The sequence below is a fragment of the Manacus vitellinus genome, unplaced genomic scaffold (assembly GCF_001715985.3).
Source record: "Manacus vitellinus isolate BGI_N305 unplaced genomic scaffold, ASM171598v3 scaffold_8_pilon, whole genome shotgun sequence".
Lineage (NCBI taxonomy): Eukaryota > Metazoa > Chordata > Aves > Passeriformes > Pipridae > Manacus > Manacus vitellinus.
Window position 1 is genome coordinate 18,665,179 of NW_021940864.1, and position 15,987 is coordinate 18,681,165.

General features: G+C 49.2%; 1 protein-coding gene across 3 annotated transcripts; it reads left to right on the forward strand.

Moving 5' to 3' along the window:
• Positions 1-5,872: 5,872 nt before the first annotated feature.
• On the forward strand, positions 5,873-15,315 carry TCTE1 (t-complex-associated-testis-expressed 1). 3 transcript variants are annotated; one of them, XM_018085381.1, is made up of 7 exons: positions 5,873-6,020; positions 6,688-6,783; positions 7,510-7,566; positions 8,871-9,125; positions 11,053-11,621; positions 12,693-13,142; positions 15,092-15,315. In XM_018085381.1, the coding sequence occupies exons 4-7, from the start codon at positions 8,942-8,944 to the stop codon at positions 15,257-15,259; spliced, it is 1,371 nt and encodes a 456-aa protein (XP_017940870.1). In that variant the 5' UTR covers positions 5,873-6,020; positions 6,688-6,783; positions 7,510-7,566; positions 8,871-8,941; the 3' UTR covers positions 15,260-15,315. The 3 variants fall into 3 exon arrangements, with proteins under 3 accessions (XP_017940870.1, XP_017940871.1, XP_008931072.1); XM_018085382.1 differs by lacking the exon at positions 6,688-6,783; XM_008932824.3 differs by lacking the exons at positions 5,873-6,020; positions 6,688-6,783; positions 7,510-7,566 and adding an exon at positions 7,690-7,890.
• The last annotated feature ends 672 nt before the right edge of the window (positions 15,316-15,987 follow it).

Sequence of the window (15,987 nt, forward strand, 5' to 3'; positions counted from 1 at the left end):
AGCAGCAGGCATTGTGCTAACGCAGCTGTCTGAAACAACAAAGGCTGGAAGTATCTGACCACATCCTCCCCGGGTTCCTTTTGCTGTCCAAACACAGCCCCATGCTCCCAGCAGGGCTCACAAATAGAACGTTTCTGCTGCCCACAGCCTCTGCAACCCACTGTCTGGTACGACAGTAGCTCTGCTTATCCCCTCCTACTTTTTTCAATATAGGGGACCTCGGCACTTGTCCTACACAAGAGAAGCTTTCTAAGCCTTCAGATCTTCTGACCTGTAACTACCTTTGCAGGCAGTTACCCAGTGTTGGTGAGCAACCCTGGATGAACAAGAAATTTTCCAACAAGTAAGGAAGGAAGCAGGACCAGGGGAGCATGGAGGAAGCAGTGGCTGCAGTTGTGTCCTCAGCATTGCTTGTTAATTATAGCAGAGAGCTGCGCACAGGGGAGAGCTTCAGAGTTGCTCCTCTTTTCTCTGGCGCCCCTTGGTCTGGGGTACTTTCAGTACCTCCCATTCAGTCCCACTGCAACTGGAGCTGAAGGCTGGGGAAGTTGGCACAAACATGGTAGCCTGAAATCTGGCAGTGCTGGTTCTCTGTCTGTTTTCTGTAGATTGAAGGGTGGAGAGAAAGGGAGGGGAGCCTGGCACAGCTCCTTCCCGAGCCTAGAGTGCCATCTGGCACTTGGATGCAACACAAGGGGCTGAGTGGGAGTCAGTAGAGGGACCTGAATCTTCTGGTCTGACGTTGGAGAGATCCTGGAGAGGGAAAGAGAGAAGACTCCAGCAGCAAGGAGACAGGGGTTTTTCAAACAGGAGCCAGGAGGTCCCTGGGCACAGATCCTTCCCAGAAGAAGGTTTTCTAGAATCAGTTAAGAAAATGATCTGGGGAAAAAAGAAATTAAAAACTAAGAGGAGGCAAATAAACTGCCTTGCCTAGTGCCTTGCCTAGTGCCTGCCTTTTGCTCTCACCCTGCTGCAAGCAGCAAGGATCAGTGACAGCAAGGGGTTCCTGTGGTGGAAGGTGTTACTAGCTATTAAGCTGAACCAAGCAGGGAAAAGGCCAAGTTTGGGGGAACAGCAAGGATTCATTAAGACATTGTGGCTGTTCAGGTGGACTGAGTGGGGTTAGTGAAGTGCAAGCGTACTAAACATCTTGGGCAAACACTGGTGCAGAGGGTGTCCTGCCCCAGAGCCAGAGTCTGGGATGTTCACGAAAGATTTAACAGCCACCCACATTTTTCTCCATCTTCTTGGGATGTGATTCCTGGGAGGCATAGTCTCAGTGGATGAAGAAAACCTCGTGCACTATTTTTGCAGTATTTTTGAAGCAAACTGAATGAATGAAACCTTCCTACTTCAGAGCTCAGGCCAGAGGTACAGTGGCACAAGATCAAAAACATCCCTCCCTTGGGCAGGTCATATCCTGACTAACCCCATGGCATCTAGGCTGTGCCCTGTGGGAGATGGGGGCCAAGTCCAGGTGTATTTTGCTGTTTTGCACCAGCAGTGGAGGAAGGATGCCCCATTTCACAGACCTTGGTGCAATTCATTATGATGGGGATGCCAACCATAACGACAGGTCAGATTCCCTGATTATTTCTTCTCCTGTTTTGTTTTTTAAATTAATCTCAAAGAGAGAGCACACCCTCAGGGTTAGATGGGATCATTTATCTGCCTCCCCACAGGGCTCCTGTGTGCCATTGGAAAGACCAGGCTGAGATGAGCTGCTGCAGCCTGTCATCTGGCAGGCTTTGCCTCTGCCCCTGTGCCCATCATCCATGGGCAAGGCCTGCAGGATGTCCTGGGGAGATAAGCCTCCACTCCTGCTGCCAAGCCCTGCTCCCCACAGAGCCAGTGCAGGCAGCAGATGAGTTGGTCTCTCCCTGCCAGAGCAGGCATGGGGGCTGGAAGGTAGGAGGTAGAACCAGTCTCATTAAGGGTAATTACCATTCATCCCAGGAAGCAGTAGGAAAAAGAGCCCACATTCTCCCCATCTATTAATAGCTGTCAGCAGCTGCATGGCTCCTGCTGGGACCTAGGGAGACCAGAAAGCTTTGGGAGAGTGACAGCACAGAGAGCATCCTGCTCCCCATTCCTTGAGCACTGGCTGTGCAGGGGTCTTTTTCCTCCTTCCAGGATGTCATTTGTTTTGCTGCTTCCCCCAGGACTCCAGGAGCTGCTGGCTGCTTGAAAGCAGTGTTTTCCAGTAAGAGCTGCAGGGAGCCAGCAGAGAAGGGCCTGGAGACAGGGCTTTGGAGCCAGTCCCTGCTCCTCAGTATCCTCAATTTGCTGAGTCCCTTCCAGTTTTGGCAATTTTCTGTGCTCTTCATTGAAAGAGTAGAAGCCATTCATGAAAGAGGACTCCACCAGTGCCAAGGACAAACCTTGCTGGCTCCTGCCCTAACAAATCCCTTTAGTGTCAGGCAGAAATCAAACACCAACAGCCTCCTCTCAAACCTGACCTTCAGCTGTTCCTGTGGTTCTTCCCCATGGAGAGATGAACCACATCTGACAGATGGGTGTAGCCTTGCTCTGGGCAGCAGCTAGAGAAGCTGCCCCACGTGGAGTAAAGGACTCAAATAAATGATATCATGGACTGGTATGGTGACTTCTGGCAACACAAGAGGACTTCTGTCTGTCATGGTGGGGTATGAGGACACAGGGTGCTGCAGAATATGTACCAGCAGAGCTGAACAGGAGGAAACCTGCACAGAGGGGTTTTCTTTTCCTCTCCTGCTACCTCCAGCTGCCAGAGTAAACAAACAGCCTTCCACTTGCCATGGGCAGAAGCCTCACCAGATGTGTTCCTTCAGTCCCCAAGGAGACAGCTGGTCCTGGTACCAGAGGAGAGGAGAGGAGAGAGGAGAGAGAAGGGGAGGGGATGGGAGGGGAAAGGAGGGAAGCTGCTTGGCTGCAAGGTGTCTTGGTGGCTGAGCAAAGCCATGGAAGATAACATGTTACTTTTCCATCATGCCTAGGACACTAAAAAAGGTTGTCACCCTACAGCCATATCTCTGTTTCCAGAACAGCACCTGAATCTTCATATTAGCAGCAGAAGATGCCTTGTGGGATATGTTCCTCCCACACAAGGCACTGCAGGACCTGGCTCCTGTCCTATTTATTTGTTGTGATATGAGTTTTGACTACTGTTACGCTGTCCTCCAACTCCAGGCAAAGCTGGCAGATAATGCACAACGCCGACACAGGTGCTGTCTGGGAGAAATCTGAGACCTGGCAGCTGCAAGGATACAGAAGGCATCTGTGGTCTGCTGGTAGGACAATGCTCTAGTCACTAAGGCCAGGAAGCAGCACCTTCCCTCATCCTCACCCTCACATGTGAACAGGGAGAATGGGAATGGATATGGGTATTTTACCCTGCACAGTCAGCTACTCCACAGCACTTGAGAAAGAACTGCCACTGCACACCCCACTGGGAAGAGGTGCTGACGCCTACAGAGATGGAAATAAATGCTAAGGCAGATAAAGAGTTAACACAGCTATTTTTTTGACTACCATTCCTTGTTTTCAGCATATGATTCAACACCAGATTGCATCCAGTTCAACAACTGACTGCAATACTTGGGCACCGTTTCTCTGCGAATCAATGACTGGACAGACACAGCTGGACTCCATGGGACCGTGAAGTCCAAAATATGACATTTGCATTATGCTAGCCATGAGGTGGGCTAAAAATGTCAGTTGATGGCTTGTTGAAGGCTCAGCTCAGAAATCAATCACTGTTGTGGAGGCAACTAAGGGAGGCTATTTCTTTGTTTCCCCTTTGGCTATCTCCTTTGCTATTCGGGAGTCTAACTGAATGCATGCATGGGAATCAGTGCAAGAGAAAATATTTCTGGTCTTATATTGCTCTCATTTCTCCTTTTCAAGGTCTCAAAAGCCCTGAAGATGTGTTCCCAGGAATAACATGGTCAGTGTGGGGTCAGTGTTTTTGAAGGGCTTTGCAAGGCTTATGACACCCCCACTGTGTTAAACACCAGCTTGACTCACAGGCAGTGTCACTGTCTTCTGCGGAGTTGAGTGACAGAATCAGGCCACACCTAGAAAAAGAAGTACATTGCTGCCAAAGCCTAACTTCCCATCTTTGAAACTCACAAAGGAGGCCTCAAAATCTTGATCCCTTTTTTAATCTATGCCTCTTTGCATTTATTGTTATGTTGCTGGGCCTTTTGGGTATTCTCAGATCATGCTTGTAACATCTTTTTCACGACCAGGAGGTATATTTTATACAAAAGTCAGCACAGCTTCCTAAAAATGCCAGCTATTATGGGACTTGCAGGACAATCATGAGAGCTGGCACCAGTGTTATGTATGCTCCCACAGGGCACAGGCTGGCTGTGCTCCTCATGTGCCCACTACTGAGTGTATCAGCATTCTGATGAAGAGAAAGAAAGACACATTTCAGTTTGAAAATCCCCTGGGAAATACTAAAATGCTTAGATCTGAGGAATGGAAAGAGGAAGTGAATGTTTTTATCCCTTTGTTTACTCTTTATATTCCACAGCATTATGTGTGTGTAGTCACTGCCTTGATGAGAATTCTGGTCTTTCCCCTCCTCTACAGAGGATGCTTAACAGCAGAATGAAAAAAGAGCAAATCAAGGAGGAGAGATGGGCACACAGCAGATGGACCAAGATCTTGCCTTCAGTGGAGTTCTCAAGTTTGCTTTTCCCGCCCCCCTCGGACCTGCCTGTGATCTGCCGTTCAGGGGTAACAGCCCCAAAATATGAGACCTTGAAGCAAGCCCGTTTCACGCACTGACAGCATACTTTTAGCATTACAAACACGCAATAAAAAACAGCATTCGCCCTTTGAATATTGGTACTGAACCATTCACACGCCTTGCTCCATTCTTTCCATGATGCCGTGATGCCACAGCAGCTGTCGCTGCAGGAGTGTCCGGGACCTCGGCCCCTCCCGCCCCACTCCAGCACCGCCGGAGCGTCCCCGTGAGGGACATGGTGGTGAGTTCACACGTTTGCTCCGTGCTCGAAGAGAAGGGCTCCCGTTCACCGCCACCTCCTCGGCCTGACGCGGGACCAGGCGCGCCCCTCGAGCCGCGCGTGGCCCGCCGGGAGTTTGTCGCTCCCGCCCCGCGGGGCCCGCCCGGCAACGGCCCGCGTCCGCAGTGACGGCGCGGCAGGGAGAGCGGCAGGCGGGGCACGGGCGGCCGCCGGGTTGGTTCCTGCCCCCCCGCCCCCCGCAAGCAAGGGACGCAGCGGCAGCCGAGAGACCCCCCGGGCCAGGGCCTTGAGGGACCCCCGCGCGTTTCAGCGCCCCGGGCGCGTCCACCTGGCGTGACCGGACACTTCCACCCTCCTGCGGTTTGCAGGTCTGATTCTTAACGAAGCGGCCGGGCTAATGACTTTTCTTCCCTCTCGGGGTCTCTGGAGAGGAGCTTGGCCGGGAGGGGGTAGCGCAAGGCCGTGCCGCCGGCACCTCATGGAGCTGTGCTGGCGGGGGCCGCGGAGCTGAGCAGCAGCCAGGCGTTGTCCTTGCCCGCGGGGAAGGGACCCCTCTCCGAGTGTCCGGGGGCTGGCACGGCAGAGCCAGCTGCGCGCAGGGGCCGGGCTGCGGTGTGCGATGCTCAGGTCCGAAAGGGCTTTCCTGTTTCTGACATCCCTTTGGGGCAGAGGCCCTTTCCGCGTCATGCCGGCAGAGGTCCAGGACCATAGTGCTAGCCCTTCGCACCGCCTGGATTACAGTGTGACATTAACCATATTCCAAAAGGCTGACTGGCCTCGTTCTGCTCAGTCTTCCATTACAGACAAATTTCATTATATCTGAAGCTAAATAGATTCCTCATCTGACACGCCTTTTTTGTTTGGTTTTTTTTTTTTAACACTCATAAAGCCCATTGCAGACACTGAGCCTCTTGATTAGCCTGTCTTAATGCACACTTAGCATCAGCCTTTGGAAGTGCAAGGGAGTGTGGCAAGTCCTCGCATGTGGCAGCAGGATCAGCAGTGTTAGCCAGCACTTGGGATTGCTTGTCTGGACTACAGGTAACAGCACAAAGGTCAGGACATGTGCAGAATAACTGGCGTACTGCTGCAGTGGTGTAAGAGCTTCCTTGATTCATGGATAGACAGAGATTCAATGTGAATGTGATCTTGGCTGGGGCAAAACCAGAAAGAATTTCTCCCACACTTGCAAACTTTCCAGTAAATGCAGTGTTTACAATTGTTCCGTATCTTGGATCTCCATAATGCTGGTAAGAAGCATCAGCCAAAGGTCACCAGTTTCCAAACAGCTTTTCTTTTTTGTTCTCTATGGGCTTTGATGTGAAGCAGAAGAGCAAAAATTTTTATTTCCAGATCAAAACAGGCTCAACTGGAGAAGCTTTGTTAGGCACATTAGTAGCAGCATAAGTTGGCTGTGCGAGTGGACTTCTGTCAGCTTCCTCCTGGGAAGGGAAGTGTGATTTTTTTTTTTTTTTAAGAATTTTAGCATTATTTACCTTTCAGTCTAACCTGGGTGTTAAATGACACGGTGGGAGTTTACTACATGACCCCATTCATTATATATCATTTAATAAAGCCTTTTTAGCATAGGTGACTGCTGTGCATGTAGAGTGTGTCCTAAGGAGCGTGCATTAATGCTGTTGACTTGGTTTATTGATAGTGAATTACAATGCTTCTCCATTTTTAAATATACACTTAACAAAACCAGGTATGGAAACTGGCTTGGCGTGTCAGCTCTGGATGGGTGAGACTTCTGCAGCCGAGTCACAGGGGATGTGGGCTGAACGAGGTCCTTCCCCTGGTGGTAAGCACACCTGGCAGGGTATGCTCACTGTGTTGGCATGGTGGGAATGGGATTGGGAGTGGTGACTCAGCATGAGACCTGGCACTGGGGTTGATTCAGAGGCCTTGCGGCCTTGCTCTTGTTGGCTTCATAGTGAGTGACAAGTGGGGATGGCGGAGTCAACTGAGCTACTTGCTCTGGGACTCAAGGGAAAGCTTCTTAGCAGCCCAGACACAGACACCTCAAGCTGTCTGCCTCTCCTTTGTGGCCACCTGACATTGGGGCTGGCCCACAGCTGAGCACTGCACAATGAATGACCTCTCACTGCAGGCATGCTTCGCTCAGAGAGCTTCATCCAGTGCATGGAGGCAGCTGCACTGTTTCTAGAGATGGGTTTCAGCTCTGCCTGTGTCTCCTGCTTCCTCTCCAGCAGTCCTGCATGTGCCATGGTTTACCTACCCTTCAAAAAGCAATCTGCCATTGGTAAACTGGCAGTTGGATCATTTGCTGGAACACAGACAGGAAATAATCCTAGGCCACCAATGCTGCACTGGCTCTCCCCAACATCTGGCCTTTAATGATTGCTTCCAAAAGGTCAGGAAAGCCATCAGAAGCTCCAATTAGCTGTGACTGGCCTGGGGGACAGAGTGATACAGATGGTTTTTGAATAGGACAAAGGACTGAGCAGGGAGAAAACATTTTTCCCAGTCACTTCTCTTCTATTAATGCCCCCTCACTGCCTTCCAGCTGTGCTTTGCCCTTCTGCTGAAGTCCATCAAGCACCAAGAGCTGAATTTCAGTGGGGTAAGTATGCTGTGGAGAACCAGGCCTCTTCTCTTCCCCTTGAAAGGTGGCCCACCATCAAAGCACCTTCTTTTGGGGGTGAGAAGCTTTGCAAGAAAGCAACTCCCAGTCCATCCTCACAGCTGCCTGTCGCTCATGCCTTCTTCCACATCCACCCTTCTTCAGACCAGGCTCCCTTTTTCTACAGCCTTTGTCTTTGCCATCTGTACACCAGTGCCTCCCAGGAAATACAGCTTCATCCTCCTGCTTTCTCATTGAACCCAGAACTCAAGTGGAAGATTCTTTCCTGGTGTCTTCTCTGCCTCTTTCAGACTGGTAGTGCTGGTAAGAGAACCATTAAGACTTCCAGGCAATAACCATACATGTGGGATTCTGATGGTGTAAAGCACTGGCCCTGAGGTTGGGATAGGAAACAGCAAATGGAAAACTTTGGTCTGGGAGAGCTCTGCAGAGCTAATAGGATTGGGCATACTTCCTCCTGTTCCAGGCTGGGGTTTTAGTTCATATTTGCTTAAGCTCAGTGCAGTCTGAATAGGTCTCACCCATCTCATCTGTTAATGGATGTTTGGAAGGAGTTCAGCTGGACAGTAATTGAGAAATGCAGGAAAAAAACCCACTTATAATGTATTCATCTGTAAAGCATCTCTCCTTAAAGAGTCATAAGAACAGGCATACTGGATCAAATCAGGGGATAGCTGGCCCAACAACCCATCTCTGACAGTGGCTAGAAGCAGACACTTGGAGAAGAGTAGAAAAACAATGCAAGTATGTGTTCTTCTTTCCTCCAGCAGCCTCCCCACCTCCACCTGTGTTCAGCTCACACTGAGCCACATGATTTCTGTGCATTTAATCATTCTCAAGGGGTTTCTCTTCCATGGACTTGTCCTGGAACCTGCACAGTCTCTTAGCATCCACAACATCCCATGGCAAGGAATTCCCCAGTTCAACTGCAGACCATGTAAAGAACCATCATTTCCCTTTGCTTTAAACCCAGCTCCTGTCAGCTTTGCCTGTTCCTTTTATTGGAAAAGACAGTAAACAATCAATTCCCGTCCATCCTCTTCAACAGCACTCTGAATTAACACCACATTATTATCTGCTTATTACATGTAGTGCCTAGAGACCTCTTTGCACAGAGCAGGATATAAAGATAAGGCTGAGTAATAGTTGTTTGGCTGCAGTGCTTCCAGTCCAAAGCAGAGGAGGCAGGCAAAGGGCAGGGGCCACGTGCATTACGGGAGAGCAGTGTGAGCAGACCATTCTTATCACTGGCCTCTTTCTGAAGTTGCCTCTTTCTTTTGCAGGCAGTCCAGCTGGGAAATGTGGTGCTGACTCTTAAGCACTTCTCCTGAAGGCGAAGTGGGTCCTGAGCAGGATGCAGCAGCCAGCGACTGGTGATAGGAGCACAGCCATTCCCTCACCACGTCCATCTCAGGCCAGCTTTGATGCTGACTCATACTATGCACGCCGCTGCATCACTGAGGACCCCAACTGGTCCCTTGTCACTGTCCCTCACCTCACTGAGCTCTGCCTCCAGCACATTGTTCACAATTTTGAAAGTAAGTGGGAGTGCATTTACCCTGGGGCACAGGGAGAGAGAGCATCAGTCCCAGGGAGCAGAGCGTCAACAAGGCAGGCAGATGCATCTGAAAGGCAGAGTGTGGTACCCAGCCCTGCCAAAGGGACAGGTGGGGAGAAATATCCCTTTGGGCAGCCAGTTAAACAAACTGTTTAGTTGCTAAGTATGTACCTGTACACTCCAGGGATGGCTGTAGTCCTCTGGGCTGCTGTCCAGGATGTGACTCTGCCCTGACCTTGTTCAATCATATCTCCTTCCATCCGTGCTCTTCTGGACTCACCTCAACCATGGCTGGGGCTGTAGAGTTGCTGTTTCCTCCTCTTGATTAATATACGTGTTATGCTAGCGCTTGAGGATGGAGCCCTGTTATACTGAGTGCTGTACAAGGAGATGGAGAATTGCTCCCTGCCTGGAGGAGCTGCCATCTCAGAATACGTACTGTACTCACAGACTCAGCCCTCCTCCACGGCTTCCGGTGGTGATGTGACAAGGTATATCCTTGGGCAGAGAATGTGCTTTTGAAGCAGGTGGACTGAGGAAACAGCAAAACAGAAAAAGCATGTTTCATCTGAGAACTGACTGGCAGGGGGAAAAGAAAGGCCTACCTGTCTTCTTGGCTGACTCAGTGAAGTGGCAGCAAAGACTAAAGATAGCTCTAAGGCTGTCTCGACATTGGGACTGTAAGACAGTACAGAGGAGCTCAGTGCTGCCTTATGCCAGGAGCTGATGGTACTTGAGGGTCTGAGCTGGGACACCCTTGCAGTCCTACCAGCCAGTAGGATTTGATGCCAAATGAATTGGGCCTACATTGTGTGTGCATAAAAGCAGTGTGCTTGGTGTCATGGGGACCCTCATGCCATTACTTGAGCTGTGCAACTGCGCCTTGCCTACTGCTGTGGCCTGAGTGAACCCAAGTGAAACTATCCCAGTCCTGCCCATATTGTGTCCCACCTCTGCTGGTGTTGTGGGACTTAGCAGAGAAGGTCACTGCAGTGTCAGCTGTAGGACGCTGGAAAATAGACTCCGGGAAGAGACCATGGTAAAACTCTGGGTGTCCTTATGAAGGAAATGCCACAGCAACAGAGGAAATATAAAGCTAACCCCACTCAAAATCTGGTTTCCCATGTGCAGATAGGTCTCTCCACTGATGATTTCTGTTACTCAACACGACTCTACATGTCACCAAACAGTCACGATGTGGGTACACATGACTTTTCTCTGGCATTTCCTACCACAAAGAACTTTCACCAGACAAAAGCCAGCTCAGGCCTAGGGTGAGAACTGGGAAAGAGACTGAGGGGAGAGAGTTCCTGGAAAAAAACAAACTTTTATTTAAACAACGTGGACCTAAAAGCTAAGAGTGTGTCTCAGTGCAAAGGAAGAGGAATCAGTTTGGGGTAAGACAGAGACTTGACTTAAGATAAATAGGCACAAGGACCTGCATGTAGAGCACACACAAGACAGTGGTTCTCAAATACTGTTCTTCAATATGCTTAGAAACCAAAAGGGAGAAAGTTCAGCAAATGGCAAGCCAAGCTCTCCCATCGCTGTAAGGCTGAATTAGCTCTCTTGAGAGCAGAATTCCTGCTCTGAATATAAACTCCATTCAAACTAAATTTAAATGGGGATCTAAGTTTCTGATGCAGTACTCAAATATTATGAGAGTAAACCCAATTACACTGATATTTATTGTAAAAGTTAGAAATCCTACACAGAAATGTAGGAGGTGAATCCTTCATATTTTCTGCCAGCTTAGCTATGTGCACCAGCCTCTGGCAACTGAGAAGAGAGGCAGTATCAGTAGAAGGGAGGGCCTGGGCACACAGCTGTGGGGCTGGGCAGAACCATAGAGCTAGCCCTGGTTCTTACAGCCCAGACCAACCTCTCTTTCTTTTTATTCCTTCCAGAGAACCCTATTTTGAACTATCTTCTGCCTGAACACCAAAGGAAGGTACTGGACAGACTCTCCACTGGCCTTCCACTCGCTGTGACTGCCAACCTAGTAAGCGATGAGGAGTACTGGAAGAGGTGCTGTACTGAGCGGTGGCAACTGTGTGATGTCTCCAACTATGGAGACAGCTGGAAACGGATGTTCTTTGAACGTCACCTGGAGAACATCCTGAAATGTTTCATCCCTAACACCACAGACCCCAACCAGGTCCTAGAGCTCATCCCGCTCTGCAAAGGCTATGTGCGGAAACTGGAGATCGATCAGTTCCTGCCACCAGTGAAGGTGGATCAAAAAGAGGAGAGGGATGACCTCTCTGATACAGGGAGTGACTTTGAATCTGGTGAGGTCTCCGTGCAACATTACGACCTGAAAGATCTCATTACTGCTCTCCCTCACCTTGAAGAGCTTCATCTTACTTATGGCGTGAAGGACTGTGGCATGAACTTTGAGTGGAACCTCTTTAACTTCACCAACCAGGACTGCTCCAATTTGGCTGCTGCCGTGAAGATGTGCCACAACCTGAAAGTAATGTACCCCAAACTGAACCTTCCCCTTCCTCAGATAGATCTTCAAATCACCTGGGGATAGAAGTGCAGGGACCAGTTTTTGCTCGCTGGCAGCACCCTTCCTTTTGCAAGTTACAGAGTCTGGCAGAGTGCAGTGATGTAACTTGCTGGCCTAGTGCTGAGTATCTCATTCTGCAATGTCCTTGTTAGAATGGGTTGTCAGAGGATCAGTGAGAAAAATACTTGCTCCCACAAAACATGTTGCCTGTAGCATAAGGGACAGCAGCACTCTTGTTTCAACTCCTCACACGGTTCTGGGAGGGAAGGAGAAGTCCAGAGAGAGTTTTTCGTAAGGAGTTTTAGTAGTTATGCTGAGTAAATACATGTTAACCTGCCCCAGAGGAGCAAAGACACCCAAGAAGAGCATGGGGAAATACTCGCACTTCTCTTAGAATGATGAAAGGTTTTCCTCCTGGGCATTAGGAGCATCTTCAGTTTTGGTAACTGCAGTGAAGATAGCCCCTCCAAAACATCAGTAGGCATTGCTATCTATAGCAGAGACAGGGCAAGCTGTCTGAACACTCTCCCCATAGATCAGCATGCTTTGGGAAATATTTGTCTACTTGGCTTCCAAAAGAGAAATGACCTCTCTTGTGGCTGTTAAGGTGCCTTGGCAGCACAGGACATTGCACTGTGGTTACCACTGGTGTGCATGTTCATTCAGACAATGTTGGACTGTGATCTGAGGTGGGCTCTGCTGTCACTTGCTGCAGACGTTTGGACAGCTTTATCTTGCTTTAATTCAGCCCCCAGTTAAAAATCTTGTGCAGTCAGAGGAGAGGAACAGGAAATTTTCAGAAGACAAACCATGTTTCCCTAGAATAGGCATGGGACACCAGTGGCATGCCCTGCCTGCTGGAAGTATCTACCCACTATGAAAGCAACTACTCAAACCTACTTGCTAAAGGTATTGGAAGTGAAGGGAGATGAAACCTGTCTGGAGGACCACAGGCTTAACTCCCTTGAGATCTTGTAAAAGTTCAGTCCAAAGCACTGGCTGTTTTAGTGACCTTGCTTTTTATCCCCACAGGTTTTCAAGCTGACACGAAGCAATGTGGATGATGAAAAAACCAAGCTGCTGGCCCGTAGCTTGGTGGATCACCCCTGCTTGGTGGAGCTGAATTTGTCCCATAATCTCATCAGGGACAAGGGGGCACAAGCTCTTGGCAAGCTGATCAGTCGCAGCAGATTAGAAATCCTTGATCTGTGTAACAACCAGATCCATCACCTGGGGGCTCAGGCTCTTGCTCAAGCCCTGGCTGAGAAGTCCACCCTGACCTCACTGAATCTGCGCCTCAACTGCGTGGAGGACAAAGGCGGGGAGGCGATTGGCCGTGCCCTGTTGACCAACACCACCCTGAAGTCCATCCATCTGGGAAGTAATAACCTGTCAGAGCCAACTGCTACACTTTTCTCCCAGGTCCTGGCTCAGAACACCACCCTGAGGAGCATCAACTTTTCATGCAACCACCTGGGGCTGGTAAGAAAACCCACTTCTCCCTGCAGTCTGTGAGCCTGTGTGGTGGATTTGAAAAGCAGATGCTGAGCCTGCCCTTCCTCAAAGCCACAGAGGCAAATGAATCCCTCATTTTGGAATCTCTCTGTGATAACAATCAGTTGCGAGCAGGAAAGAGACTCTAGCAGAGGGCAGGAAGAAGAAGGACACGTTCTGTGCATGCACACATATTTATCTCACTTGTTACATCTAGCTCCATTCGCAGGGCTGAATCTGGCTTTGAGGCTTTGGGCTTTTGGGCAGGGAGGGATTCCCACTCTCAGGAAACTGAACACCAGGGAGTATGTCTGGGAAAAATCACAGCCACTTTGCACATGTGAGAATAGTTAATAATGATAGGTGACGTGAGATGAGGGCCTCATGCATATCTTCTGTGCTTTGGATCTGCTGTGCCATCTGTCACTCAACAGCACACAGATAGTGTCACCCTTCCCAGAATTTCTCCCATCCATCACATGCTCAGAGGAGACTGTTAGAAAATTGGCTCAGTTGCTGAGCTTCTTTAACTCACTCTGCAGCCCTGGAGCAGTGCTCTGGGTCAGAAGTGTCACGTCTGGGTGCTTATAAGTGGCTCCTAAAACACAGGCTTACATTTTCTAGACAGAAGAGCATCCACAGATCTTACGACATCCCAAAGAGCTGCAGTATGCAACATGCCCACAAACCAGACCGCTTCTCCACTGCTGATTAAAAAGAGCTTTAGAAATTCGAAACTAGGCAGCCAAAAGCAATCATGCTGGCTTTTAAACTTTCTGCACTGCCTCAGTTATTCTCTCTGTCAAATAAAGAGACAGCAAGACCAGCTGTCCCTGCTGGCAAGAATATTGGCATCAATGTGTTTGACAACGGTTTTAAAAGGATTTGATGGCAGAAAACCTTTTGTGAGTTCTGAGTTTTATGGTCCCGGATGTGGAAAACCATTTGAGTTTAATGATACAAGCGGGCAAAGATTGGAAAGGATAGAAGGATTTTTGTTTAGTAAATAATAATCTCTATGCTTAGCATCTTCCTTCTGTTGAGCTCTCCTGTTACCCATTTGTGAAGCCTCAGAGCAGCCCAAAACTCAGCTGGTGATATTATCTTTGGGAAAATTGGGGGTTTTGCTACAGATGCACTAAATTCTGACCTCTGTACCTCATTAAAAAGAGACTTCTTCCCAGTCCTTTTTGCTCTGCCCTTTTTGGCAAAAGGGCTAAGAGAGAGGGTGGTGGGATGAGAGGACCAACTGGATGGAGGAGATGGGGCAGGAGGAGTATTTGGTACCCGAAAGAGAATAGCTAAGATGGTAAAAAGTTCAATTTGTCACATGCCTAAATACAGTGCTTTGGGTAACAAAGAGAAATGCCCCAGAGTGAGTTGCCTCCCTAAGGCTATCTACACCACATTTTCTGTACCAAGCAGGCTGGACTTCAGTTGTGTGAGATGTTCCCCTCAGGAAAGCCAACCCAGTCTGGGAAATGGCATCCAGGCAGGAAACTGCCAGTACTGGGGCTCACACCACTGATGAGAGGAGGAGCAGAATGAGGAGCAGTACACTAATCACACTGCCATTTGTCCCCAGCCAGCAGTGAGCTGGGGACTGAGGGACAGGGGGGAGCAGACTCCTCTCAGGTTATCACTGCCAGACAGACGTGTTATTAACCAGTCTGAGCTTGAGAACTCCTGACATGGTACCCAGAGGGAGTCATTAGCATGTGTCATATCACTGAGAGCTGCATAAGGTTACACTCCTTCCCTGCACTTCTCCTGTGAGCAACATTTCAGGCTTGGGGGAAGGCCTTCACCCCTTGTGGCACCATCTCACGGACTTTCCACTGCCAGCAGCAGAAGTTGCCCTGGGGAGGAGAGAAAAGGAGCAATACACCTCCCTTTTGGATCTCCTCCCTTAACCACTCTTTCTCATCCTTTTGCAGGATGGTGGGAAGCAGCTGCTTGCAGGGCTGGCAGACAACAAGACTTTGACTGAGCTTGACCTCCGCCGGGCAGAGGTGGACCAGGAGGCTGAGTACTTCATTCACCAAATTGTGTGGGCCAATAGGGAAGCAGTGAGGCTGCAGCACCCCATCGCCAAGCCCCCCTGAATAAAATGCTCCAGCACAAGGAGCTTGGGAGGTACAGTGTTGGAGATACTTTTCTTTAGTCTTGGTTTTATTTGTATTTCTGAGAAACACTTATCTTGTGGCTGTCATCGCAGCCTTTCCCAGACCCCCATCATCCAACCTGTGGCTTAATAGGAGACAGACGTTAGACCTGAAGGGACTGTAGTGGCACCACAGAGCAATCTGCCTCCTGAGCCCCTCTCTCATTGCACACCAGACTATATTCCACCTCCTGTGGTGCTTCTAAAGTGCCCCAGCAGTAAGCTGAGTTCAGGTAACTGTTCCACCTGTAAAGCAGCTAAGGTGAAGCCTCTGCCATCTAAATAGTTTAGTCCAGAGCTAACTTTCAGGGCAGGCAGCTTTTTTAAGCATTTTGCTGAGGAGGATGTGAGATGCATAGGGGATTGAGGGAATGTTGTTTCTAGTTCCTTGGCAGCTTTTTCTGGATACTGCTCTACTCAAGAATTTATTTGTATTTATAGCAAAAACTGTCTGGAGTCTGATATGGATGGTGAAAAGCACTAAGAAATAAATTCAATAAATCATAGGTCTCGCCATTGTGGTTTCCTGCTTTGGGTTGCTATGCCTTTGATCAGTGCTAGCCTGCTTTGCAAACAGGTGAATTCTTTATAACCAGATGCTTACCTTGCCTAATAGTGATCTTCTGTGCAAATCCGTAAAAAAAAAATTCTGTATTCAAGCTAGAGGGG